At 51.4% G+C, this 23,350-nt stretch overlaps 10 protein-coding genes across 10 annotated transcripts; 7 read left to right on the top strand and 3 right to left on the bottom strand.

The window, feature by feature from the left end:
• Positions 1 to 243: 243 nt before the first annotated feature.
• N7496_000403 (proteasome regulatory particle base subunit RPT6) lies at positions 244 to 1,573 on the top strand (the record flags this gene model as incomplete). Its single annotated transcript, XM_056693334.1, has 3 exons — positions 244 to 478; positions 553 to 1,228; positions 1,315 to 1,573. 3 exons carry the CDS (start codon positions 244 to 246, stop codon positions 1,571 to 1,573), a joined length of 1,170 nt encoding a protein of 389 aa, XP_056560063.1.
• Positions 1,574 to 4,475: 2,902 nt separating this feature from the next.
• Positions 4,476 to 6,343, top strand: N7496_000404 (uncharacterized protein; the record flags this gene model as incomplete). Its single annotated transcript, XM_056693335.1, has 4 exons — positions 4,476 to 5,981; positions 6,037 to 6,084; positions 6,140 to 6,232; positions 6,293 to 6,343. 4 exons carry the CDS (start codon positions 4,476 to 4,478, stop codon positions 6,341 to 6,343), a joined length of 1,698 nt encoding a protein of 565 aa, XP_056560064.1.
• Positions 6,344 to 6,612: 269 nt separating this feature from the next.
• Positions 6,613 to 8,982, top strand: N7496_000405 (putative ubiquitin fusion degradation protein (Ufd1); the record flags this gene model as incomplete). The annotated part of the gene is made up of 1 exon (XM_056693336.1): positions 6,613 to 8,982. One exon carries the CDS (start codon positions 6,613 to 6,615, stop codon positions 8,980 to 8,982), a length of 2,370 nt encoding a protein of 789 aa, XP_056560065.1.
• Positions 8,983 to 9,399: 417 nt separating this feature from the next.
• N7496_000406 (transporter YIP1) lies at positions 9,400 to 10,537 on the bottom strand (the record flags this gene model as incomplete). The annotated part of the gene is made up of 2 exons (XM_056693337.1): positions 9,400 to 10,002; positions 10,184 to 10,537. 2 exons carry the CDS (start codon positions 10,535 to 10,537, stop codon positions 9,400 to 9,402), a joined length of 957 nt encoding a protein of 318 aa, XP_056560066.1.
• Positions 10,538 to 10,858: 321 nt separating this feature from the next.
• Positions 10,859 to 12,631, bottom strand: sam50 (SAM complex subunit SAM50; the record flags this gene model as incomplete). Its single annotated transcript, XM_056693338.1, has 4 exons — positions 10,859 to 12,066; positions 12,130 to 12,316; positions 12,418 to 12,534; positions 12,599 to 12,631. The coding sequence occupies 4 exons, from the start codon at positions 12,629 to 12,631 to the stop codon at positions 10,859 to 10,861; spliced, it is 1,545 nt and encodes a 514-aa protein (XP_056560067.1).
• Positions 12,632 to 13,167: 536 nt separating this feature from the next.
• Positions 13,168 to 13,824, top strand: N7496_000408 (Ubiquitin-conjugating enzyme; the record flags this gene model as incomplete). The annotated part of the gene is made up of 1 exon (XM_056693339.1): positions 13,168 to 13,824. The coding sequence occupies one exon, from the start codon at positions 13,168 to 13,170 to the stop codon at positions 13,822 to 13,824; it is 657 nt and encodes a 218-aa protein (XP_056560068.1).
• A 500-nt stretch (positions 13,825 to 14,324) lies between these two features.
• N7496_000409 (uncharacterized protein) lies at positions 14,325 to 16,621 on the top strand (the record flags this gene model as incomplete). The annotated part of the gene is made up of 5 exons (XM_056693340.1): positions 14,325 to 14,379; positions 14,722 to 15,219; positions 15,291 to 15,616; positions 15,675 to 15,799; positions 15,853 to 16,621. 5 exons carry the CDS (start codon positions 14,325 to 14,327, stop codon positions 16,619 to 16,621), a joined length of 1,773 nt encoding a protein of 590 aa, XP_056560069.1.
• Positions 16,622 to 17,064: 443 nt separating this feature from the next.
• N7496_000410 (holocytochrome c synthase CYC3) lies at positions 17,065 to 18,187 on the top strand (the record flags this gene model as incomplete). The annotated part of the gene is made up of 3 exons (XM_056693341.1): positions 17,065 to 17,142; positions 17,197 to 17,876; positions 17,929 to 18,187. The coding sequence occupies 3 exons, from the start codon at positions 17,065 to 17,067 to the stop codon at positions 18,185 to 18,187; spliced, it is 1,017 nt and encodes a 338-aa protein (XP_056560070.1).
• Positions 18,188 to 19,011: 824 nt separating this feature from the next.
• On the bottom strand, positions 19,012 to 20,833 carry nscD (prenyltransferase nscD; the record flags this gene model as incomplete). The annotated part of the gene is made up of 2 exons (XM_056693342.1): positions 19,012 to 20,115; positions 20,795 to 20,833. 2 exons carry the CDS (start codon positions 20,831 to 20,833, stop codon positions 19,012 to 19,014), a joined length of 1,143 nt encoding a protein of 380 aa, XP_056560071.1.
• Positions 20,834 to 21,648: 815 nt separating this feature from the next.
• Positions 21,649 to 23,043, top strand: N7496_000412 (pyridoxal phosphate-dependent decarboxylase family protein; the record flags this gene model as incomplete). The annotated part of the gene is made up of 1 exon (XM_056693343.1): positions 21,649 to 23,043. One exon carries the CDS (start codon positions 21,649 to 21,651, stop codon positions 23,041 to 23,043), a length of 1,395 nt encoding a protein of 464 aa, XP_056560072.1.
• Between the last annotated feature and the right edge of the window lie 307 nt (positions 23,044 to 23,350).

A 23,350-nucleotide genomic window follows, 5' to 3' on the forward strand; every position in this document is an offset into this window, starting at 1 on the left:
AGGCATTAACATTAGTCATCCGTGTCCACGGTGCCCGCAGCTTCAAGCTGGTCCAGCTCCAGATCTCATCCCAAACATCGTCATCGCCTTCTCACCACCTATCTCCTTTACGTATCCTCCGCCTCCTATACCTCTGTCTGGGCCAAACTGTGGAGGCTCTGTACAACGGATCCATCCTTTCGACTCGCCCACGGCATTCCCTTTTGACTACGTTCGCCCGATAGCGTCATCCCTCTATCCGCCATGGCGCTGGACAACTACTATCGGAACAAGATCGAGGGCATGAAGCTCGAGATTATTCAGGGCCAGGCAGTTCTTCGACGTTTAGAGGCACAGCGCAATGATTACAACTCGCGAGTGCGTCTGCTACGGGAGGAGCTCGGCTTGCTCCAACAACCCGGCTCCTATGTCGGCGAGGTGGTGAAGGTGATGAGCACGAAGAAGGTGCTGGTGAAGGTACACCCAGAAGGCAAATACGGTACGAGATTCAATGGTGATCGACTAGCTTCCTTTCGGACGTGTTTTCTAATGAAGGTTCTTTTGATTCTACAGTGGTTGATATCGCAGACGGCGTGGACATTGCCAAGCTCACCGTCGGCAAGCGGGTGGCTCTGCTTTCAGATTCCTACAAGTTGGAGAAGATGCTGCCATCCTCAGTCGACCCGCTCGTATCACTGATGATGGTGGAGAAGGTTCCGGACAGTACATATGACATGATCGGTGGATTGGACCAGCAGATCAAGGAGATCAAGGAAGTGATTGAGCTTGGTCTGAAGCACCCGGAGCTGTTCGAGTCCCTGGGTATCGCACAACCGAAGGGTGTCCTGCTGTACGGTCCTCCCGGTACCGGTAAGACGCTGCTTGCCCGAGCCGTGGCCCATCACACAGACTGCCGCTTCATTCGTGTCAGTGGATCGGAGCTGGTGCAGAAGTACATTGGTGAGGGTAGCCGCATGGTGCGAGAGTTGTTCGTCATGGCCCGAGAGCACGCGCCCAGTATCATCTTCATGGATGAGATTGATAGCATTGGCTCTAGCCGGATAGACTCGGCGGGCGGTGGTGACTCGGAGGTGCAACGAACCATGCTGGAACTGCTCAACCAGCTGGATGGTTTCGAGCCTACCAAGAACATCAAGATTATTATGGCCACGAATCGACTGGACATTCTGGACCCTGCCTTGCTGCGACCAGGGCGTATTGACCGGAAGATCGAGTTCCCTCCTCCATCGTGAGTGTTTCCCCGATTCCTTTTTGCTTTCCACCCTTGATTTTCACGTGTGATATATACTAACGCAATTTCTTGTTCTACTGCAGTGTCGAGGCCCGTGCCGATATTCTACGAATCCACTCGCGGTCGATGAACCTGACGCGCGGAATCAACTTGACCAAGATTGCGGAGAAGATGAACGGGTGCTCCGGTGCCGAGCTGAAGGGTGTCTGCACGGAGGCTGGCATGTACGCACTGCGCGAGCGGAGAGTGCACGTCACGCAGGAGGACTTTGACTTGGCGACCGCCAAGATTCTCAACAAGCACGATGATAAGGAGGTTGCGGTGTCGAAGTTGTGGAAGTAAAACCGGAATCATCTTGAAGAGGCCGAGAAGGTGCAACATCTCGAGGCGCCAAGCGAAGGGCGTGCAACGTTCATCCTAGTGAAGACCTAGAGTCTGGGGGGGGGATGATCGACGGACCTGTACCACTAGTTTTTAATTCTACCATTTCCCTCCGAATCTGAAATGCATTGCATAGTGGTGTTACGGCGTGTGTTGGCATGAAACGGGATGTAGTACTAAGGAGTAAATGGGATAGAGACAAGGGTATGTACTGGGGATATGGGATACCAAGTGCTACTGCATAACTTGGCACGGAGAATGTGATGGGACGAATCGTGCCGTGTTTCTGGGAAATGATGAAAATCAGAGATATTGACCTTGACCGTTGGGGCGCTTGGAACTACTCAAGTAGGACTGCTGGGGGGAATAGCTACAGTAGCACTTCTACATACAGTATAGTATTACTACTACTATCATGTCACGTACCCCATAGTCAACTAAGTTAACTACTGTAATAATATCATTACTCACAGATTGTAGTCATTACCAACAATTTTTCCGTCCATAGCGTATTAACTGCATAGTTTCCCCGGAGGATGGACGCCCGTAGACCTTCACCTCCACACTTCACCATCAAGAACAAACGCTCACCGGGCGGCTGAAGTGGGACTAGGGGCGGGAGATCCTGTCGAACGGGGCATTCGATGGCGGACGCAAAGTTAAGCCACCGGCAACCCTGCGCACCCGAGTTCAGTTAGAAGGGGGTCAAAAAGGCCAGGGTAAATGCCTGGGGCCAATTGGCTTGGCTCGTCATCCCTTCCGTCTTGGCCAGTCGGCTAAGTTGGATCGGTTAACGATGGTGCAATAATGGGGATGGGGAATCGGTCAGCACGGGGTGTATGATCCGTGTTAGTTTGTGTTGATTGTTGAGGATGGATGAGATATCTGGACTTATTCTACTATTATTTAGGCATATATTGTAACTGTACGGAGCAGTTGAGGTCGTACGGAGGACACTTACCCCGAGATCCTTGGCGTGGAACTATAAGCAAACTATACAGTTGACTAGCCCTCCTCCAAGAGTATAATAATGCTAGGCAATAGTACACAACCTATACTCATCAGGCACATATCTTCACTGCCCTGATAAGACAGAGAGATCCGATCATCTCTTTCCAGATGATCGACGGCGGAAAAAATGCCATCAATTGCTTGGCGAAGATCTCCCCAGCGTCGGCGGCAGTGCATCCTGCCCAGCTATTGTCTTGGCGAGATGACTGTAGTCCTTCACAGCATGGTGAGTATCCAATGCCAAGTATCCAAGATTCTTGGGGCTGTAGGTGTTTCTAGGGGGTAGACGGTCGCACAGTTGAGGATAGTTCAGGTATAGGTAGGAAGTACGTGGTTCGATAGGGTATGGTGGGCATCGAGTCCACGATTCCATAGATAGGTCACCGCCGATGACGGTAGAGATTCCAGGGATATACAAATATGACTACTTAGACTTCAGTCAGCCAGTGTAAATCCTGCATAACAGTATGTGTGTCGACTGTCGACCAGGCCTCAATACAGATGGCCGAGTGGGTAGAAAAGGGTTCTCCCCCCACGCGCCCAAGCCATTGGACCACGACAGCGGGCCCCTGGTCAATTGCCACAGTGTTCGACTTGCAGTGGTGATGACAAGTACCAAATCATAAATTCGAGAAGAAAAAGAAGCAAGTGGATCGGTTGCACTGACGCGGCCGAGAAGGATGTCCGCGTGACTGGCGGATCAGTGGAGACCGATTGACAGGCGCAAAAAAAAGAAAAGAGAAGGAAAGGCGGGATTTGGGTAATGATATGGCGAGATACCTTAGTGACAGAGCGATTGTGGTATTTACTACTCCTAGATTTATATGTATACTTGAGAAACGGGTCGTGAAACGTTATGAAAGTTAAGGTTGTCCCCCCATATTCAGAGTATAGTCGTGTAGAGTCATTCATCCGTAGGTAGCATGACTTGAGTATACTTGTAGAAAGGAGACGATAGCCTTAAGCAAAGTACCCCTTGGACCCGCTGCCAAGTATTCTTGTGTATCGAGTACATCTTCCCCTTGCTACATTTCCACTGTGGCATCATGGATTATTTTAGCTATTATTACTGTGTACTATTGAATCTCCGGAAGCGCGGGAGATAGGAGAATCTCTTTGAACATGCCACGATCTTGATGGGCCCACTCCCTTTCTAATTGGATCCTTATTTTATTTTATTTTTTCTTTTTCTTTTGCTGCTGTCTTACAATAATCGGGCCGTATAAATTATCAAAATGTTTATGTAGTTTATCTGGCCTTGGATCAAGTATAAGAACCCATCCGATATCCCCGGACTTGCTGCATTCGGGCCTCCCGACCTTTTTAAACTTCCCACTTCCCACTGACCGACTCTCGCATCAGATCCGGTTACATTGCCAGATTACTCCCAGATTTAATCGTTTTGTACCCTCCGTTCCTATTCGGGCACCCTTATCATTACTCAATCGAATAATCCAATTCTTAAAAACCCTTTCTCTCCCCCCCTCTCGAACTCCACCCCGGATCTCAGTTTCCGTCTCCACCGGAGCTTTATTGGTCCTGGCCCACTCCCATACAATACCCCCATCCCCATCCATTCGGTCCAGTCTGAACGTCTCCGCGCATTCGTCGTTCTGACTCAAAACGGTGACCCGATCCGTTCGATTTCAACCGCTGCTATTTATCATTTTATCCGTCCTGACTCTGAACACTTGACCATTTCTCCGTTCCCCCCACCCATGGTACTTGTGGATCCACCCTTTGTTCACACTCAACCTTTCGTGAACTTGGAACTATAAAGGACCGGACTATGTCCGACGATCTTTGGGTTTCTCTGGTCTCTGCGATTCATCCCACTCCCAACTCCGACACCATGCCCGCCGTTCTTCAATCTACAATCCACCTCCTCGAGTCCGAGCTGGTCAAGGCTCGCGCTGCACTCCAGGAAATTCATCCTCATGCGCCGCTCTTGCGCATTGGCGACGAGGTCGCCGTCGGCGCCATGGCCGCCTATCGCCAGAATTTAATCAGCCGTGCTCCAGATTTCTACGGTACTCGTCGATTGACGATGAAAGAATTAGGCCTCGAGCCGGTCGTACGAGAGATCCAGGTAGAGAAGATTGCTCCTGCAGAGCCTATTCCGCAACGCAAGCCTGCACCCAAACGACGAGCCCCGCTGGAGGATATGCTCACCAACAGCCTGATCCTTGATAATATGGCGCCGTATCTCGCCGCCCCATCGCTGATGGCCTTGGCTTCGACCTCGCGACTCCTCTATAATATGATTACGGGTACTCCCTATGTGTTTAGGCATTTGGACTTGACCCGCTGCCGAGGCGCGCAGCTTCCTACCAAACCGGCCAAGGAGGATGAAATGGAGACGGAGGATGAAGTATACTCGGCTCCATTGCGGCACATCTTCGGCAGTCTTGAAAAGCGGTCTATCCTACAAGATGTGCGCACACTAGTCTTGGACGGTCTTTCTGTGCCGGCCGACCTGATCGGAGACATTATCACGAGTGATCGATTCAACGTCAACATTCTGTCCATTCGCGAATGCCAACACCTCAACGAACGAAAGTTGATCCAAATCATTCAACATGCCGTGCGGCCCACTCGTCCAGAGGGAACCCCCAAGGTGAAGGGAATCTATCATTTCTCTCCAATGCATACTCCACCTCGCGCCGCAGTGCGGCGTCGATACCGTGACTGGTGGGGATCCCGCGTGGGTAGCTCACGAAGTTCAAGCCAGAGCCCGTCGAACAGCTCGTCAGACAACGAAGAAGAAGAGACAGAAGTCGTGACTCGACGATACCAGCGAAACGAATGGTACAGCCCTACAGGCAAAGTGTTCAAGCGCAGCTTGGACGAAGGCTGGGCGCAGACCCTTCAGAAATGTGAGGGAGTCATCGCCTTCGACGCAGTCCTGTGCCGCGGGCCACGCCATGATGTCAATCTCTACAGCAACGCAGATGAGGAGAACCCCGCCCCCGAGGGCCGCTTACTCGGCCCCGCCGTTGCCACCGTGGCCCTGGGCCCACGCGGATGTGATGGATGCCATAGTTCGCCCGAGGGCCCGGCAATCTGGGGTCAGTCCCCAGATACTCAGTTCCCACTGTTGAGCCCCGTACCCTTGCACGTGTCCAGTGTTGCTGCAGCCAAGCGGCCGGAGTTGATCCCCGGCGAGCATCCCGTCTTGATTGCGCGGTGTACAGACTGTTTGACCGACCGCTGGTGTCACCAGTGCAACAAGTGGTTCTGCTCGAACTGTCTGCCGCACCCGCGACACGTCCAGGCTAGTCTTACGCCGCACCAGACTGCGATTCGACCACCGGGTCAGCATCCTCACGGGACTGGATCTCCTCATGCTGGGCGAGAGGTACGTAACAATGATCTTATTTTCAAAATTGAGCTTTTACTAACTTGCTAAACAGAGACTCGAGCGTGGTGTGAGCAAAGATTGCTGGGAGTGTGGCCCGACTGTGAGTTTCTAACAAACAGTATGGGACATCATAGTTGATTCTAACATGTATCTAGTGTGGTTCCTGCAAGCGGAACACCCAGCACACCTGCCGGAGCTGTGGAGGTGATTATTGTATCGAGCATAACGAGGGATGCTCGGCGACGATGGTAAGTCTGGGATGAAACTAATTTATACCCAATCTGGGAGAGGACCTAACGTGAATCTAGTGCGACTGGTGCAACACCAGCTCTCGCCACCGAATGCGGAGTTTCCGATAAACCAGAGATCAGACGAGGGGATGTTAATTTTATTCTTTTAACTTATTAAATAATTTTTATGGATTTATAAGCCCGATATCTCATCATAATCTTCAACTTAAAACCGAAATTGGATTTGTTTAGATCTGATCATCTTAGCTCACTAATTAGAGTGGGGGCGCGGGGAGAGTCTTCCAGAACGTCCCTCGAGCTTCCCGGGCTCCGCGTTTATAATCTCCAACAATTTCAAGCTCCTCCATGCCACCCTCCACCCATCCCAAACCTCAACAATGGCGGACAATATCCCCACACTAAACTGGTCCGCCCAACTGGCCGTGACTGCCCCCCAGCACGCGCCCCGCTTACCAGGCGACAAGATCACACTACCACAATCCGCACTGGAACAGCTCCTCGCCGCCGCACCTCTCCAACCCGTCACGCCCGCGCCGAACAACTCTCGCGTACACACGTCCACCTTCGACCCATTTAACCCACACACATTCGCCGCTGAATCGCGAGCGCGTCAGCAAATTGAAGAACGCCAGCAACAACTACCCCACCCGTTGACGTTCCGAATCGTGAACCCGCAGAATAATCGGTTCGTGTACGCGGGGATCCGCGAGTTCTCCGCTGCGGAGAATGAAGTTGCGCTAAGCGCTATTCTGCGCGAGTCACTGGGGATATCGGATGACCAGATCGAGGGTGTGGTTCAGGGAGATGTCGGTGTCAATGGCGACGATGCGCAGGACGTGTCAATGGAAGGAGAAGGAGAGGATGTGGACGGACAACCGGTACGAGTTCGAGCTGAACCTGCGGTCGTAACTGTACATGCGAAGCAACTGCCGAAGGGCACGTATGTACGACTTCGCCCGCTTGAAGCTGGATATGATCCCGAAGATTGGAAAGCGCTGTTGGAGCGCCACCTGCGGGATAACTTCACGACGTTGACGACGGGCGAAATCTTGACTGTACCCGGGACACGCAACGAGTCTTTCCGGTTCTTGCTGGACAAGGTGTTTCCCGAGGGAGACGGTATTTGCGTCGTGGATACCGATCTGGAGGTAGATATCGTGGCGCTGTCGGAGGAACAAGCCCGCGAGACGCTGCAAAAACGATTGGAGCGTGCAGCGCGAGCTCCCGGCACGACGAGTGGCAGTTCGGTAGGAGGTGTGCTTGCTATCGGGGAAGAGGTGGCTGCTCAAGTGTTGGCTGGTGAATACGTGGATTACGAACTTCGCGAGTGGAATCGTGGGGATGAGCTTGAGATTGAGCTTACGACGGATGAACCGAATGTCTTTTTGTTTGCTAGTCCGCTTGGTTCGCGTCAACAAGGTCGACCTCGGACGGATATGCATGTTTGGGGAGACTTTTCGACGCAGTCTTCTAAGAGGTTCAGGATTCGGCCTACGAATGTGGCTCTTGAAGGAGCGGAGGCTATTTATGTCTCTGCGTATGCCAGCCCTCCAGGCCCTGAGGTTGAGTCTTCGACGCCGGCACAACGGCAGGTGCCTTTCAAGTATAACCTGCGCATAACGACGAATGCTGCGGACAGAGTAGACGAGACGGCAGATATCGACGAGCACGCTGAGGAGTCTCACGCACCCGGCGATGTACAATGCAAGAACTGTCAACAATGGGTCCCAGAGCGAACCCTCGTCCTCCACGAAAACTTTTGCCTGCGCAACAACATCCTCTGCCAACAATGTGGCAACGTCTTCCAAAAACGGTCTACCGAATGGGAAAATCACTGGCACTGCCCACACGACTCCTCACATGGCAACGATGTCACAAGCAAAGAAAGCCACGACTCAATATACCACAAACCATACGACTGCCCCGACTGTCCAGCTCAATTCGAGGGTCTCCCAACGCTCGCACAACACCGAACCACCGAATGCCCAGGAAAACTAATCCTCTGCCAATTCTGCCACCTCCTCGTGCCCCAAAAAGGAGACTCTGATCCAGATATCCACGACCCCGAGGTAATGCTCTCAGGCCTAACACCCCACGAACTCGTCGACGGTGGACGAACCACAGAATGTCATCTCTGCACCAAAATCATTCGCCTGCGAGATATGAACACCCACCTCCGGCACCACGATCTAGAACGCGTATCCCGTCCACCACCACGTGTCTGTCTAAACCAGAACTGCGGCCGCACACTCACCAGCGCGGGAAACAAATCCCTCGGTCTCTGCAATATCTGCTTCGGACCTTTATACGTGGACACCTACGATCCAGAAGGCAAAGCGCTCCGCCGCCGAATCGAAAGACGATACCTCTCACAATTAATGACCGGCTGTGGAAAACCATGGTGTCAGAATGGATACTGCAAGACCGGCAAACAGAAGACTCAAACTGATCCCGTGGCGCCGATGAGCGTGGTTGATATAACTAAAGTTACACGTCCGCTCGTCGAGCCTGTTAATGTCAATCCCGACATAGCTAATACCGCACCGTTCTATTTCTGCACGGACGAGACTGGTCAGCATCGTCGGAATTTGGCGGAGATGATTGCTGCAGAGGGTGTTGCTGGTGTAGGGAAGGCGTATGATTTGGCGTGGTGTGTGGCCGGTGCTGAGGCTGCGGGTGGTGATTTGGAGAAGATGAGAGAGTGGTTGGGGAAATGGGCGCCTGTTAAGGGGGAGACTGCGTCGTGAGCATACTGTTTTTGGTAGACAGGGATTTGCTTTGTTATATTGTCTGACTTGGAGATATCCAGTCAGATATTTGGATTTGATATGATCTAGATCATGATTGCGTTGCATTATACAGGATGGACATATTACCGGAGTTGTGTTTGGAATATTAAATAGAAGAAGCGCCCACGAGTTCTAATGAAAAATGAAATGTATAATGATATATATAACCCAGGGATGCGAGTCTCGTAATATTCATGATTAAATGCAAGAGCAAAAGGGGGGGTGCCTTGGGCGTGCCAACCATCGCAGGAATCCAAGTACACAGCCAGAACCAGCCAAAACCCCAGTCTAGCCCAACCCATCCATGTATTTCGCCATACACTAAGAAAAAGAAAGACGCTTTTGCAAAGACACTGATAGGTTCATGGTACTGCCTTACGCAGCACCCGTCTTCGCAGCGAGCGAGCCCGTCCCCCGAGACGAGAAAATACCCATAATACCAAACACAACGTAGAACAGCGCCAGCGGATACGCCACCAGACCGCGCATTCCACTCATACGCGCCACGGCACAGAACATACCGGACGAACTATACGTGCACCACCCAACCGCCGCAGTAGTCAAGAGATATCCGAACAATGTATCCATAGGAATCAGGATACCGATGAGCGCAGTCAAGACAAGCGGCAAGAAGCAATAACCCAAGACACTGGCGGAGCGGGGGAAAGTCAGTGTAGCAGAGAAGTGGCCAGCGGCAGAAGCGCCGGAGAGAGAGGGCTTGTGGTGGGGGTTGTAGTTTGCCGGGTCGGCGGTGTTGGCGGGTGGTGCTGTGTCGAGGACGGGGGACATTAGGCTGAGGATGAGGTGGAGGGCGACGGTGCCGAAGACAGCGACGCCGTAGATGTAGCCGTAGAAGACTTTGCCGGAGAGGAGGAGGAATGTGCCGTATAGGACGATGTAAAGGAGGGCGCCGTAGAGGTCGCTATCGTCCATGAGGTGGTTGTCGATTGAGGCAAACGGGTTGAGAACGGTAAGGGTCTGGATTGAAGTTAGTTTTGCCTTTTCTTATACGGACTGATTCAGTAGATCTCGAGTTGAGAAGCAGTGCATCACGTCGCATAGGGAGCCCTGGAAGACCATCGAGGTATGTACTTCCACTAGACCCAGCGCATCGCATGTCTCCCTGAAATCGAAGGACCACTCTTTCTGTTCAACTAACCTTCGTCCGAATATGTTCAAAATTAACACCCAACTCCTCCAACAAAGGCGGTTCCCCATCATACCCCTCCGTCCCAAACGCAGCCAACCAACCCGTCCGCAAACCACTCTGTTCTCCCATCCTCCCACTCACACCGGCCGCGGGAGACCCGAAGCCCCCATAGCCGCCACCAACGGGATAAGCTTGCGCAGAGGGGTTCGGTGCGCCACCAAAGCCAGCGCCATAGGAGGCTTGTGAGGGAGTTGTGTGGCCGGATACTGATGAGTAGGACGAGGGGAAGAACTGGAGATTCTGTGCGTTGCCTTGGGGCGCGTAGCCCTGCTGCTGTTGCTGATTGGGGTAGTACTGAGCCATTGCGGCTATTATGGTGAGGGGTCGAGACTGATGTATTCGTTTTCCTCTTGTTGCGAGAGAGTTGGAGGGCTGGCGCGGGGATTGAAGTTGGGAATGAGATACCTGGGAGAGCTTGAGATGCTCCAGCCAGCTGGCGGTTGCCCTGATGCCTGCTGACTCAGCCCCGCGTGTGGGGACGCCACCGCCAAGTGAAGTATACGAGCCTAAACATTATTGAAGGACGAATACAGAACTGAAAATCATAATAGAGTATGTGGCTTTGACACAGGAGAAGTGAGGTATAATTCAACGCCGCTAAGCTCTAATAAAAGAAACGTATTTCTACAGGAAGTTGATGCCAATTCCCAACTGCAGGCCCTTGCGGCCCTCCTCACCCTTCCGCAAGACCAACGGCAGGGAGAAGTTTAGCTCGAAGCGTGCCACAGGGTGGGCATACACAATACCCACACCGGCAGCGATGCTAGGCAGGCCAGTTTGCAGGTCCTTGACGGTCGAGAATACGGCATCCTGCACCTCGCCGCTGGTGGTAGGAGCAGCCTTCTGCGATGTGCGAAGAGGCAAAAGGCGACCACCGTTCAGGAAGAGTTGCAACCGCAGGGGCTTGTCAGCGCCCACGCGGGGGAGGGGGAAGAGAAGGTTGGCGCTACCGGCGGCGTAGATGTCGCCGCCGACAGAATCGACGCCCTCACGAGGGCCAAGGCCGCACAGACGGAATCCACGGACATTGGTAGGACCGCCGAGGAAGAAGCGGTCATTGATGCGGGAAAGCTGGGGGCGGGGATCAGAGTCCAAGCCCAGAGGGAAGAGAAGACCGGCACGGAAGCCGGTGGTGAGGCTGATACCGCTGTCGCCCTTGATACCAGGGATGGGAATGGGGAGAGCACCCTGAGTTTCGATCTCGGACTTCCAGAAAGAAACGTCACCCTTCAACGGGCCCCAGCCAGCCACCTCGTTGAAGATCTTGGCATAGTAGCCGCGAGAAGGCAGCATAGCATTATCACGCTGGTCATTGACCCAGCTGTGGAAGATGCTGCTCTTCACACTGTCGCCGGCATCGGCGCGAACAGTAGGAGAGGCATTCTCAGCCAGACCGGTAACTTGCCTCCAGAAACCATTGTAACCCAATTCATGACGGTGTCCTGACTGCGACAGCCAGCGGAGCTTACTCCAACCACCCTTGAGCACCTCCTCGTGGCTTGACCAGGACTTCTGGGTGGAACTGGCGATACTGCCTACCTCCAGGCGGAAGTCGGGGTCACACAGGATCGGGGTCTCGAAGGCGGCCTGGTAAGCGGACCGCGTGCGTGTGCCCAGCGAGGCATTCAAGTTGAGAGTCTCGGCACCACCGAACACATTACGCCACAAGAGGTTTCCGTAGGCCGAACCCTCAGCGTTTCCAAGATCGGTACCAGTCTTCAAGAGCACCCGAGACTTCTCGCGGGTTGCCAGAAGAACATCGATAGTTCGCGGTCCGGAGGGGTCCTGGTTCGACTCATCCAGGTGAACTGCAATTGGCTGCTGGAACAGGTCTATATCCCGAGTTAGAATATCAAGACAATAATATTCCTCCGTATCGTGCCCGGTTCACGAACCAAATCGTCCCAACTTGTCTGTCGTTGCCGAAATCTCCCGCAATGCCTCGGACAGGGTATAGGGTCGGTCCTTGTTCTCGCTGAGAAGGGGGCTGAGAACCTTCTCAAGGAAGCCGCGGCGGGTGTGAGGAGCACTAAGCACCTGAACGGACGAGATCGCGCATGGCAAGGTCGAGTTTTGGTCAAGCTAATAACAAAGTCATGGTTAGCCGAAAGCTCCGAACTTCTTTCGCGCCGGCAATTCCGTTCTGCCATTGGGGCCAATAGTAGAAATAGCGATTTCCATACCAGTTCTGAAAGACGAGCTTGAGCCTTTTGGAGAATGGCTTGCGTACGCTCGTTCACAGCCTGCTGCTGCTCTTCCAACACCTTCGGGTCCTTGCGCTGTTGAAGGCGTTCGAAGATCTGCCGCAATAGTTAGTACCGCGAGATAGGGGCAACGCATAAGCTGTATTGGAGTATTCCATACGTCTTCATCATCAGCAGAGAGGGAGGAGGACATTGTGACGGCTGCAATGGCCAGAACCTTTGGTTTCTGAGAGCATTTGATCGCGTGGGAAAACGGAGCCGCACGTGACCTCCGGGGCAAGTGCGGCGCAACGGCCACATCTTGTTCATCACTCCGACACTCAACACTCAACGATCGGTTTTGCGCGCGGTTGCTGTTTCTCTGCGGCGCTTCTAATTTAATCTGGTTCTATTGTTCTCGCAAATCATATACCTCGAATCAACAACCTAGGAAAATGGCGACAAAGGCAGCTTTCAAGCGGGTGAGTGGCCGGACATTATCTCATGCGCTGGCCAACTGCCAAACCCTTCTAACGATTTATACAGCTCACTCGCGAGTACCAAAACATTCAAAAGAACCCACCACCTTTCATTATTGCCCACCCATCTGAGACAAATATTCTCGAGTCAGTCCATTCGTCTTGTCTATTTACCCCGGTTTCTTGACACTGACGTCTGCCTAGATGGCACTATATCCTGACCGGTCCCCCTGGAACCCCGTATGAGAATGGGCAGTACTGGGGCACCCTGATGTTCCCTCCCGAGTATCCGTTTGCGCCTCCTGCTATCCGAATGCACACCCCAAGTGGACGATTCCAACCGTCGACGCGACTCTGCCTGAGCATTAGCGACTTTCACCCCAAGTCCTTCAACCCCGCCTGGGAGGTCTCGACAATCCTGATCGGACTACTTTCATTCATGACTAGTGAAGAGATGACTACGGGCAGTGTGAGCGCTACCGAGAGTGAGCGCCGAGTGCTGGCTGCGCGATCACGGTGGTGGAACTCGACCGGTGGCGGCTCGCATTCCAGCGCTACCCCCGGTGTGACGAAGACAACCAAAGGAATCAATAATGTTAAGGCCGGGGATGGTGGCTTAAAGTTCCGCACTGAATGGCCCGAACTGGATCAAGAGAATTGGGCTTGGATGAAAGAGCATCGCATTGACACTACGACCGGCCAGATCCTCCCGGACCCCAACGCCCCTACCAAGTGCTCTCCAGAGACTAGCGCTCTCCGTCGCCGACCTAACGGTAGTGCGCCCGGGATCGGTGCCGTCATGGAAGGGGGACATGTGGCTCGGGAAGCCGGACAAAGTTGGGCTCGCCGGAACCGAATGTGGATCGGCTTAGCCGTACTGTTTGGTTATGCGCTCCTATCACGACTGGTCAGTGATGTACAAGGATGAGAGAGATATATAAGCTGAGGATGCTGGGCTGGTCACTAGACATCTTTTATTGTATTTTTTTTTGTCTTTTCTTTTTTTCTTCGGCCCTGTCATTAGCGGTTATTTCTTGGGCATCCTGCGGCGCATTAGAGATCTTGGGGGTACGACTTGCTTTACTTCTGGCTTGCAATGGAAATTATTTCAATTTGTATTTATTTCTAGCTCTGCTGTATATGAACTACTTCAACATTAAGTTACTTTTAGACTACGAGTACACCCAAGTTAAGCTGGCCGTTACACCGGACATCACCGGATCTGCTGGGAGAAGCGCTCAATCGGGCTGGCGCTCGTTCCACCCCCCGCAATTATTGTCATCGTAACTACTCCTTTTTTCCCCTTCTAAATGCGCCTTCCCCCACACTTCTCTTCTTTATTGGTTTGTTGATGGTCTTGTCAGTTTGCTAGTCTGCTTGATTTATCTTCAGCTCCGAACGTTAACCCCCCTGGCCTTCGGGCCCACGATGGATCAGCTGCAGCCTTACAGCTTCGCGGCGGGTTCTCGGCCTTCCCATTCAGGTTTGTGCTCACTCCTCCCCGTACTTCTCTTATGCATTGTTCGGGCTAAGACCCACCACTATTGCTTTGGAGGCTTGGGCGCCTTGATTAAAGATCTGTGCTCGATGCCTCTGGTCTGCGGTGATGCTCGTATGGGGGAATCCTCCGGTGGGAGCTTGGAACGAGCCTTCGTCTGCTAGTACGGTGGCGAATCTCGTTCATCCTCCGAAAGACCTTGCGAGGGCATCATTAATCTACATACCATGTAGATGGCTGGTCCCCAAGTACCATTGATGATACAACAAGAACAGTTCACCATGCAGTTCTATTCATCAAATCTTTTGTGCTAATCCTCGACTCCAGATAAATCCTCGAACCCCGCTGCGCCGCTGGATCGGCCATCTTTTACTTTTATTGATCACGACGATGACTTGACATCAAAGAGAATCAAAGATGTCAATGCCCGCAAGGCCATCCGCTCCCATGTCATGCGAGATGTGCGCCGTCGTGAGAGACTGGCTGGGCTTAAACGAACTTCTAAACGCGATAGCCGGAGCCAGCAAGCTGCGGCGAAATCGCAGGGCAAGTCGGGCGATGAGCCCAAGGAGCAAAGACTCACCCTAAGATCGGCATCTGCCTCGTCAGCTTCTTCATCCCTGATTGACGCCGAGAACGACAACACCTATGTCTCTTCCAAGCCTCGACGAGGTCGACCGGCAAGATGGAGTGCTGGTTACCCATTGACGCCGCAATGGAACCCCAATCCGCGGTTATTACCAAACTCGTGGTTCTTTGATCCCTTTTGCTCACTCCCAGGGACCAGTGAGCTACCTTCTATGGTTGCGCATCTGGTTTACTACTGTCAGTAGTAGCTTCGCTCGTGATATTCATCGCTTCCGATTGATCTATATAGGAGCTAACACATTGCCCAGGGAAATCTGTCTTTGTACCGATGACGTTCCCTAGTGAGCTCAATGGCCAAGAGTCTCGTGAGGTAGAATTGATGGTTCGATCCTCGTTTTCAGATCCCGGGAGCTTCTTCGGCCTGATGACCATGTGTGCGGCGCATCGGGCCATTCTTTCAGTTGATCGATTTGATGCATCAAGATCTGCTCGCTCAAATTCGATTGTGGACGATCCCGATTTCTGTATCATGAAAGCGAAATCAATTCGAGAAATGAACGCCAAGATGCGAGATCCTAAACGCGCACTAAGTGATGAGGCATTCGATACGATTGTAAATTTGCTCACGGGCTCGGTACGTCTCCGCCTGCGAGTTTTGAATTCGATATTGGATTTCTGCTAATATTGCACAGTTAATTGCTGGGCTGTTTGACGAAGCTCGAATCCACTTGACCGGTCTCAAGCGTATGGTAGAGCTGCGTGGCGGTATCACAGATGAAAGCATACGTTCTGCTTCAATGTTGTCTGCAATCATCACGTATGTCCTTACCAACTGCTATCTGATATAACTCGGCTAACACCAGTCTCCAGCACCGATGTAAAAGCCGCTTCTGGCCTACTGGTCAAGCCAGTCTTTCCCCTCACTTGGGACGCGCAGCCCGTACCCCAGGATATTCAGCAGCGAATACAACCTCCAGATTCCTCGCCAGCCCACCAACTTGGCTCTGGATTCTTTTCGAACATTCTCCTAAGCTCCCAACTCATCCGCATTCTACACGTGATACGGGATATTATCTACTACAGCATCGCTGTGCAAACGAAACCCGAAGCACTTCAGCCGGCTGATAACCATTTCTTCCGAGTGCTAAATTGCGAAGCAGAACATCAGCTGCTGAGTTATATCTATCCTGAAAATCAGGAAACAACAAGCACCTCTCAACTCACTATAGACATCCACCCCGTCGAGGCAGTCACACGAGTGGCTGCAATCGGCTTCCTAAACAACTTTCTTATCGTCTCACCCCCTTCATCCGGTCTCGGCCGGGCACTCACAAGCCACATCGTCTCTGCCGTAGAGAACTGCAAACTCTCCCTTCTTCTCACCATGCCAAAGGAAAACTTCGGATTATTCGCTTGGGCCTTATTTGTTGGGGCACAAGGATCGGCCGGTCGAGCCGATAGACCGTGGTTCGTGGAGCGGCTGGCCCGCGTTGCAATGATCTGCGAGTGGCAGAGCTGGGACCAAGTCTCGAGGATCATGTCTGATTACTTTTATCTTCCCGCTCTCCATCGCATGGAATGGAGGTTTATCTGGGATGAGGCGATGGCAGGATACGTGGTCTCGGCGGATGAATCATGAAGGGTTGGCGTTAGGCCACTTGTGTTATATGAACTCTCTCTTGTCAACCCATGTACAACTCAAACGGTTGAATGTAACTGTATTGATAATGGGCGGACTGAATCAAGAATTTGGCTCTTTAGTCTTCGGTACGTTTTGCATAGGCGAAGCAGGCTCGGAATGTCTCGTTGGGGTTTGTAAATGTGGATCATCTTGCAAGGTTATTTTTCAAAAAGTGGGAGCTGGCAATATAGCAAGTGAAAAACAACGAAGAGTTTAAGTGAACTGTACATGCATCTCGATGTATCGCGAAGATCGGGGAGTATACTTCGGCATCGGGAAGCCGACAGAGATCACGTGCACATTATGTCATCTCCGCGATTTTCTCCCCGATCTTTTATCGCGAACTGCGATTTTATCCTGTACACGTCTGACATTCTACAATTTTCTAATTTTATTCCAAAATGGGTTGGTTCTGGGCCGATACGCAGTCAAAGGCGCCTGTTGCGCCACACCCAACAACACCTGGCGCTGCTATCCCTGTATGATCCTTTCCCAAGAGAAATGATTGTTTCGCGACTGACCCTTATCGACAGCCCGGATGCCCGATGCACGAGTCGGGTTCAGCGCCAGCTGCTGCTCCTGCCGCAGCCCCCCAGGCTGCCGAGCCTCCCAGTAACTGCCCAATGTCCAAAGCTAAGGACTCGCCCTTCTACGCAGCACCGAAATCCTCGGATTCGCAAGCTCCTCCAGCGCCCGCCGCTCCCGCTCCCGCTCCCCAGCAATCGACCCTGTCCAAGCTGAACCCTCTGAACTACATGTTCTCCTCGATCTCCCAGGAGCGCGCACCCCAGCAGACCGTTGACCTCTCCATTGACCGTGAGACGTCCTCGATCCCTCGGGGTGACTCCCAGGGTAACTGGGAATACCCTTCTGCGCAGCAGATGTACAACGCAATGCTGCGCAAAGGATACACGGATACACCTCAGGATGCGGTGGAGTCTATGGTTGCTGTTCACAACTTCCTGAACGAGGGTGCTTGGAACGAGATCATTGGGTGGGAGCGTACGTTCGCCAAGGGTCTCGGGGCTGGTTGGGAGCGGTGCCGCCGCGGCGAGGAGAACCTGAACTACCAGCTGATGAGAGATGAGATGACGGGCAACATTGACCAGGCGACTGAGCCTCGTCTGATCAGATTCCAAGGCCGGCCCAAGGAGTTGACTCCCAAGGCCCGCATCTTCCAGGCTCTTGGATGGGTGTACCCTACCAAATTCGAGTATGTATTGACTTTGCAGGTCTTTGGAAACATATGCTCATTTGATTTTTAGTTCCCCTCCACCCTTTGACCGCCACGACTGGTTCGTTCAGCGTCAAACTCCCTCGGGTCCTAAGGAGGTCCGTTACGTGATCGACTACTACTCCGGCGACCCTGAGCCCAACGGCGAGCCCGTCTTCTTCCTTGACATTCGTCCTGCTCTGGACTCCCCCACCGCTGCCGTTGAGCGTCTGATGCGATGGGGTGGTGATGTCTGGTGGAGAGCCAGTGGCGGTGCTGTCCGTGAACCTGGCCAGAGTCATGGCCACTAAAAGTCTCTCAAGTCTGCGTTGAAGTTCGATGCTTCTCCACTCACCCTTTGTAAAATTCTATAGACATGGCACAGGCGTTCTGGGGGCTGTTTTGATGACCTTCGATATTTCTTTATTCTTCTTCCCCCGGGTTCTATACACCATGGGAGTATATGTTGTCTTCCTTGCCCATACCGGGTTCACTTTCGCCTGTATTCTTCAATAGCTAGCCTCGGAGTTGCGTGGGTATTTCCTATATTCGACTACCTCGTCTAAAACCAGTGCAAAAGGTTTATTACCTCTTTTATTCAGAACTACCGGGTCGTCGACGCTCCTATAGAGTTTAATTTGACTAGGATAACTTGCTCGCGTATTGGTAGTTTAGCCAGAACTAATAATCTCCTCCTAAGAAGCCCCGCTAGGAATGCGCTTATAAATCGTGACTCTGATAATCATAACCATCACGACTATCATCGATCTGAGTGTTAATGTCAGGTTTAGCGATCCTGTTTTAGATTGGTAACAGTACGACTTATAGGCGAAGAACTAAATACATGTGAGTTAAATGAGTAACCTTATATATCCATCCAGTCATCTTGATGGTATAGTAGGTATCTAGATTATCCTTAGCACGGTCTACCCGTGTACAGATCTACCCCTCAACTACTAGAGGTTCTGTGTGGTTTATCTTTACTTGAACCTAGCCTTATGGCGTATCGTACCAATTGATAGTATACTAAGGACTAGCGAGGGTAACATAAGAATTTGGCATCAGAAATTTTGAAGCAAAGTCCCGAATCAATAGCAAGAGGAGATAAAACAGGAATGGAGCGAGGGATCTAGATTCAAGATCCACTCGCACCAAGGCCTAGAGATGGCGCGAGGTATGAGGTAACGTCTATCTTCCCATTTCCTTTGACTGCGAAACTGAAGAAGGTATGGTAACCCCGACACTCATCCAGCTTGCCTTCGGCCAGGCCCTGCAACATGCGCAGATAATTCTCACCGTAAAAGCCCCTTCCCTGGGTCTCCAACCAATCGATAATCGTGTGTGCCAATTCAAGATCATTACTGCGGTAGTTCTGCAGGGGAAGGTAAATCTTAACGCATGGGAGCTCGGAGTAAGAAGCAATATCGAAATAGTAAAAGTAGTGTGCGGTCGATGGGAGGCCCAAGAAGTTCTTCTTTTCGCTAGTTGGAGTTACCGTTTCGCTCTCCTCAGGATGATCGGCTAGTAGGTGGCCAAGTTTCTTGATTAGACCATAGAGGCTATCGAGTTCGCGATCGAGGTTCGAGGTTCGCCCGCCTAGTGTCATGATTTCTCGTACAGAGCAAAAGCTGGTACTGGCGGTCTTCATGTACCATTTGAGCCTCGAGCCGGAGGGACCCGCATGATGATCTATCGCGACCATATATGGCCGCAGTTGCTTTCCCTCTGGGTTTGTGGTGAGAAAGTCTTTGAGAACCGCCATCTTATTATTCGGCATCAGAGTATCAAGAGCCCCAGTCCAATGGGAGAGAGGCAGTGGCGGTTGTTGACCGGGCAGCCTAGGCACAAAGTAGCTTTTTGCACGAAAGGCGCCGGGATGGGTGAATTCCATACCGGCGACGAGCGAGGTCGACGGCCGTTCATTTGGTCCTCTGGCTTGTACATAAGCATCCTTGTCCGGGATAAACAGAGAGGACAGCAGGGGAGCGGTCCAGCTCAAGTCCGTGTTCGGGATGACTTTCGCAAGACGATCGAGGTATTCTCCATGCAAGCACTGGTTTAGTGGATCAAACTCGGTTCCAGCCTGAGGACCAATAGGCTCCCAGGAAGTACGGACTTGGGGTTTGTCGGTTGGGGTATTCCAATTCCATGCGTACTCGAGGGGAATCCCGTTCGGGTTGAGAATTGTCTGCCATTCGAAGTTGCCATTGGAATCTGGCGCAGGGCCAAGGGTCGGCACCTAGAACGTCTGAGGGTCAGCGGTGTATTTATTTGTTATCGCTGCTATTCTCTACACAGGGAGACCACCTACAACCCATTGGCGATGGAATTGTAGAATTTCGGCTTGCTGCTGAATAGGATATCCTGCTTCCCTCAGCAGTAATGCTAACGGTGGCCCGGTTAGTTGCCCCCAGAAGTCTTCATTTGGTCCTTGACTTTTATGCCAACGGGTTAGCCTCTCCCACAGGCAGTCTGCTCCAGCGTCTGGCAACCCCTAGTATGTTATTATAGTCAGAGATGATAAATATGATTTGTCTTCAAAGGAGATGGAAGGAAATAGTTACGCTTGGTTTTTGAACACAGTCTGTCATTCTTTTTTCTTTTGACGGTAGTGGCGGCGTTAGAGTGGCCAGATTGATTTCCTCAAAGATCAATCCCCAGCTTAAATGCTATATTGCTGTCCAGGAGGGTCTTCTGCAAAGGTATCTACTATGCAGGGTATAGGGCTGGTAAAAAATCGTGGCAGAACTGTTTATTGAGGAAACCTCAAAAATCAATGTCGAAACATTCAATATATCTCACACTCTCCCATCCAAATCGACCATATCCTGATCAGAGGAATTAAGTATAGCCTAAACTGAAATGCGGGGACATCATGTCTTGTGTAACAAAGAAAGGAAGAGGAGCACGAATCTTACGTGAGAGAGGGGCCTGCATGAGCAGCTGAGTACTTCCATATCTATCACCGATCGTCTAGCGAATGACTGTACTTTTGCCAAGGCCCTATGTCGGCTGGAAATAATTTCGAGAAAGAGAATACCGCAGTAGCTTCATGTACGAGACAAGGGTACAGACAATCTTGGCGGCTAAGGCAACCTCAAGGGATGTTTACCAATATATGAACACACTCTGGCCACAAATTTGCTAATTCTCCACCAGTGCATTAGCGCTGCATAACTGGAAATCTTGAAAGTTAACAGTACTTTACAAGACTTTTATTATGGGTTATAGAGAGGTAAGATTGATCTGGTAACTAAGATACAAATAAGCTGAAAGTGCATATTGATTTTTATCGGCGAATCTGTGGCCAGAGAGTGTAAGATGTTACCCTGTGATTAGGAGATCCTAGTTGCCTAGTGCGCATTTAATCAGCCATCCTTATGCAAAACGTTAAGCTGGTCGATTCTATACTCCCGACTCTGGCCACAGATTACTCGATACTCTACCAGTGCATTAGCGCTGCATAACTGAAATCTTTGAAATGTAACAGTGTTTTATAGGGCTTTTATTAGGTAAGATTGATCTGGTAGCTCAGACACAGATGAGATAAAAGTGCACTATTGATTTTATCGGGTAAATCTGTGACCAGAGAGTGTATGTGAGGACGACGTGTACGCTCAATAGGTAATGCTTGCCTAGGCGTATTGATTGCTATATATGACCCTTTCTTTCTAGGGCTATCTAGAGATCTATATCCACAGTGCCTACTCCATACGCCCCTTCACCTAGGACCATCTGTCTTCCCGGCAACATAATGCATCACAATTCATACATGGGGTCAGTTCCCCCTCGGCCGCCACCCTCAAAGAGCGTAATCACTCGACGGCCCTGTCCGGAGCAGCTCTCGTGGCTCAAAAAAAGTGCCCTCCCTCCACACCATCCGAGGCCAATTGAAAACGTGATGAAAGACGCTCAGGATATATTCTCCTACGGGTTCAACGTCGGCCATTCTCGGTTCTTCTCATGTGTTCCCTCCCCAGCATCCAAAGTCTCCTGGCTCGGAGACGCAATGACATCCGCATTCAATCCGTTCGGAGGAAGTTTGGAGGCTGGGACAGGCGTCTGTACAGTGGAGTCGTCATTGATAGAGTGGATTGCACAGAGATTCGGTCTCCCAACTTCCGCTGGTGGACACTTTGTCTCCGGGGCATCAATGGCAACTCTCACGGCTATAATTGTAGCGCGGGACCAAATTCTCGGCGAGTGCGAAGCAAGACGCTCGAAGGGAATTGCATACATCTCCGACCAAACCCATTTCTCCGTTCGCAAAGCGCTTCGAATCATTGGCATACCGCTAGGCAATGTCCGTGTCATCCCGTCTGACGCAGGGTTCCGAATGAATCCCGATAAGCTTAGCGAGACAATCCTGGAGGATATACGAGATGGAAGACGACCGTTCCTTGTGGTTGGAACGTGTGGAACAACAGGGAGCGGTGCCATTGACCCCCTATATGAGATCGGGAAGACTACACGCCTCCATAATATCTGGTTACATGTCGATGCGGCGTATGGTGGATCTGTCGCGTTCTCATCCACGCATTGCTCGCTTGTAAGTGGGCTTAGTAACGCGGATAGTATCGCGTGGGATGCGCACAAGTGGTTATTCCAGACTCATGGATGCGGCGCTGTGGTCTTTCGCGATGCAACAACCGCACTCTCAAGCTTTAAAACACCCACAGCACATTTTCTGGTAGATCTCGACAAGGGAGAGGACCTACCAGATCTATGGAATTATGGAATCGAGTTAACCCGGCCGGCACGACACATGAGGTTGTGGTTTTCTCTACAGGCCTTGGGCATGGAACGGATCGACCAGATGATTTCTCGGGGGTTTCATCTATCAAAGCTGGCTGAGAGGGAGCTCAGTAAACTCCTGGGGTGGAAAATCATATCGCCTGCTACTATGGGTATTGTCAATTTTCGATTTATGCCGGAAGGCGAGCCAGCTCCTTACATGGATATTGTGAATGGCCGAATATCGAAGGATCTGATTGATAAAAACATTGCCGTCATTCTTACTAGTCGGTTAACTGGTGTGGTCAGTCTGCGTATGTGTACAATTAACCCGGAGACAACAGATGAGGATATTAAGGATGTTGTTCATGCGTTAGATGAAGCGGCACAGCTTCATTACACACCAAGTGGCTATATACGTTCTAAGCTATGAATTAGCGGCGAGCTTAGGTCTAGCTAGCGATTCAATGATTTCTTTTGGTTGGTTCCCGTTTACGCTGAGATAATTAGCTATTAATGAGTAGGGTAGGAGTTAGTTTCAACTCCTTGTATTTTTGGCCTAATAACCTAGGCGTTGTATGAATGAGCTAAACCGGCACTATTGATTTTTATCGGCTAATATGTGCCCAGGGAGTGTACATCAGCAAGCGGGGCCTAAAGCTTTAGCAGGAAGAATCAACCATGGAATAGCCTAGCCACCTAGTTATGCAGCCCAGAAATGATTCAGCACAGAATATGTT

The sequence above is a fragment of the Penicillium cataractarum genome (genome assembly GCF_028827025.1).
Source record: "Penicillium cataractarum strain IBT 29864 chromosome Unknown utg000001l, whole genome shotgun sequence".
Classification (NCBI taxonomy): domain Eukaryota; kingdom Fungi; phylum Ascomycota; class Eurotiomycetes; order Eurotiales; family Aspergillaceae; genus Penicillium; species Penicillium cataractarum.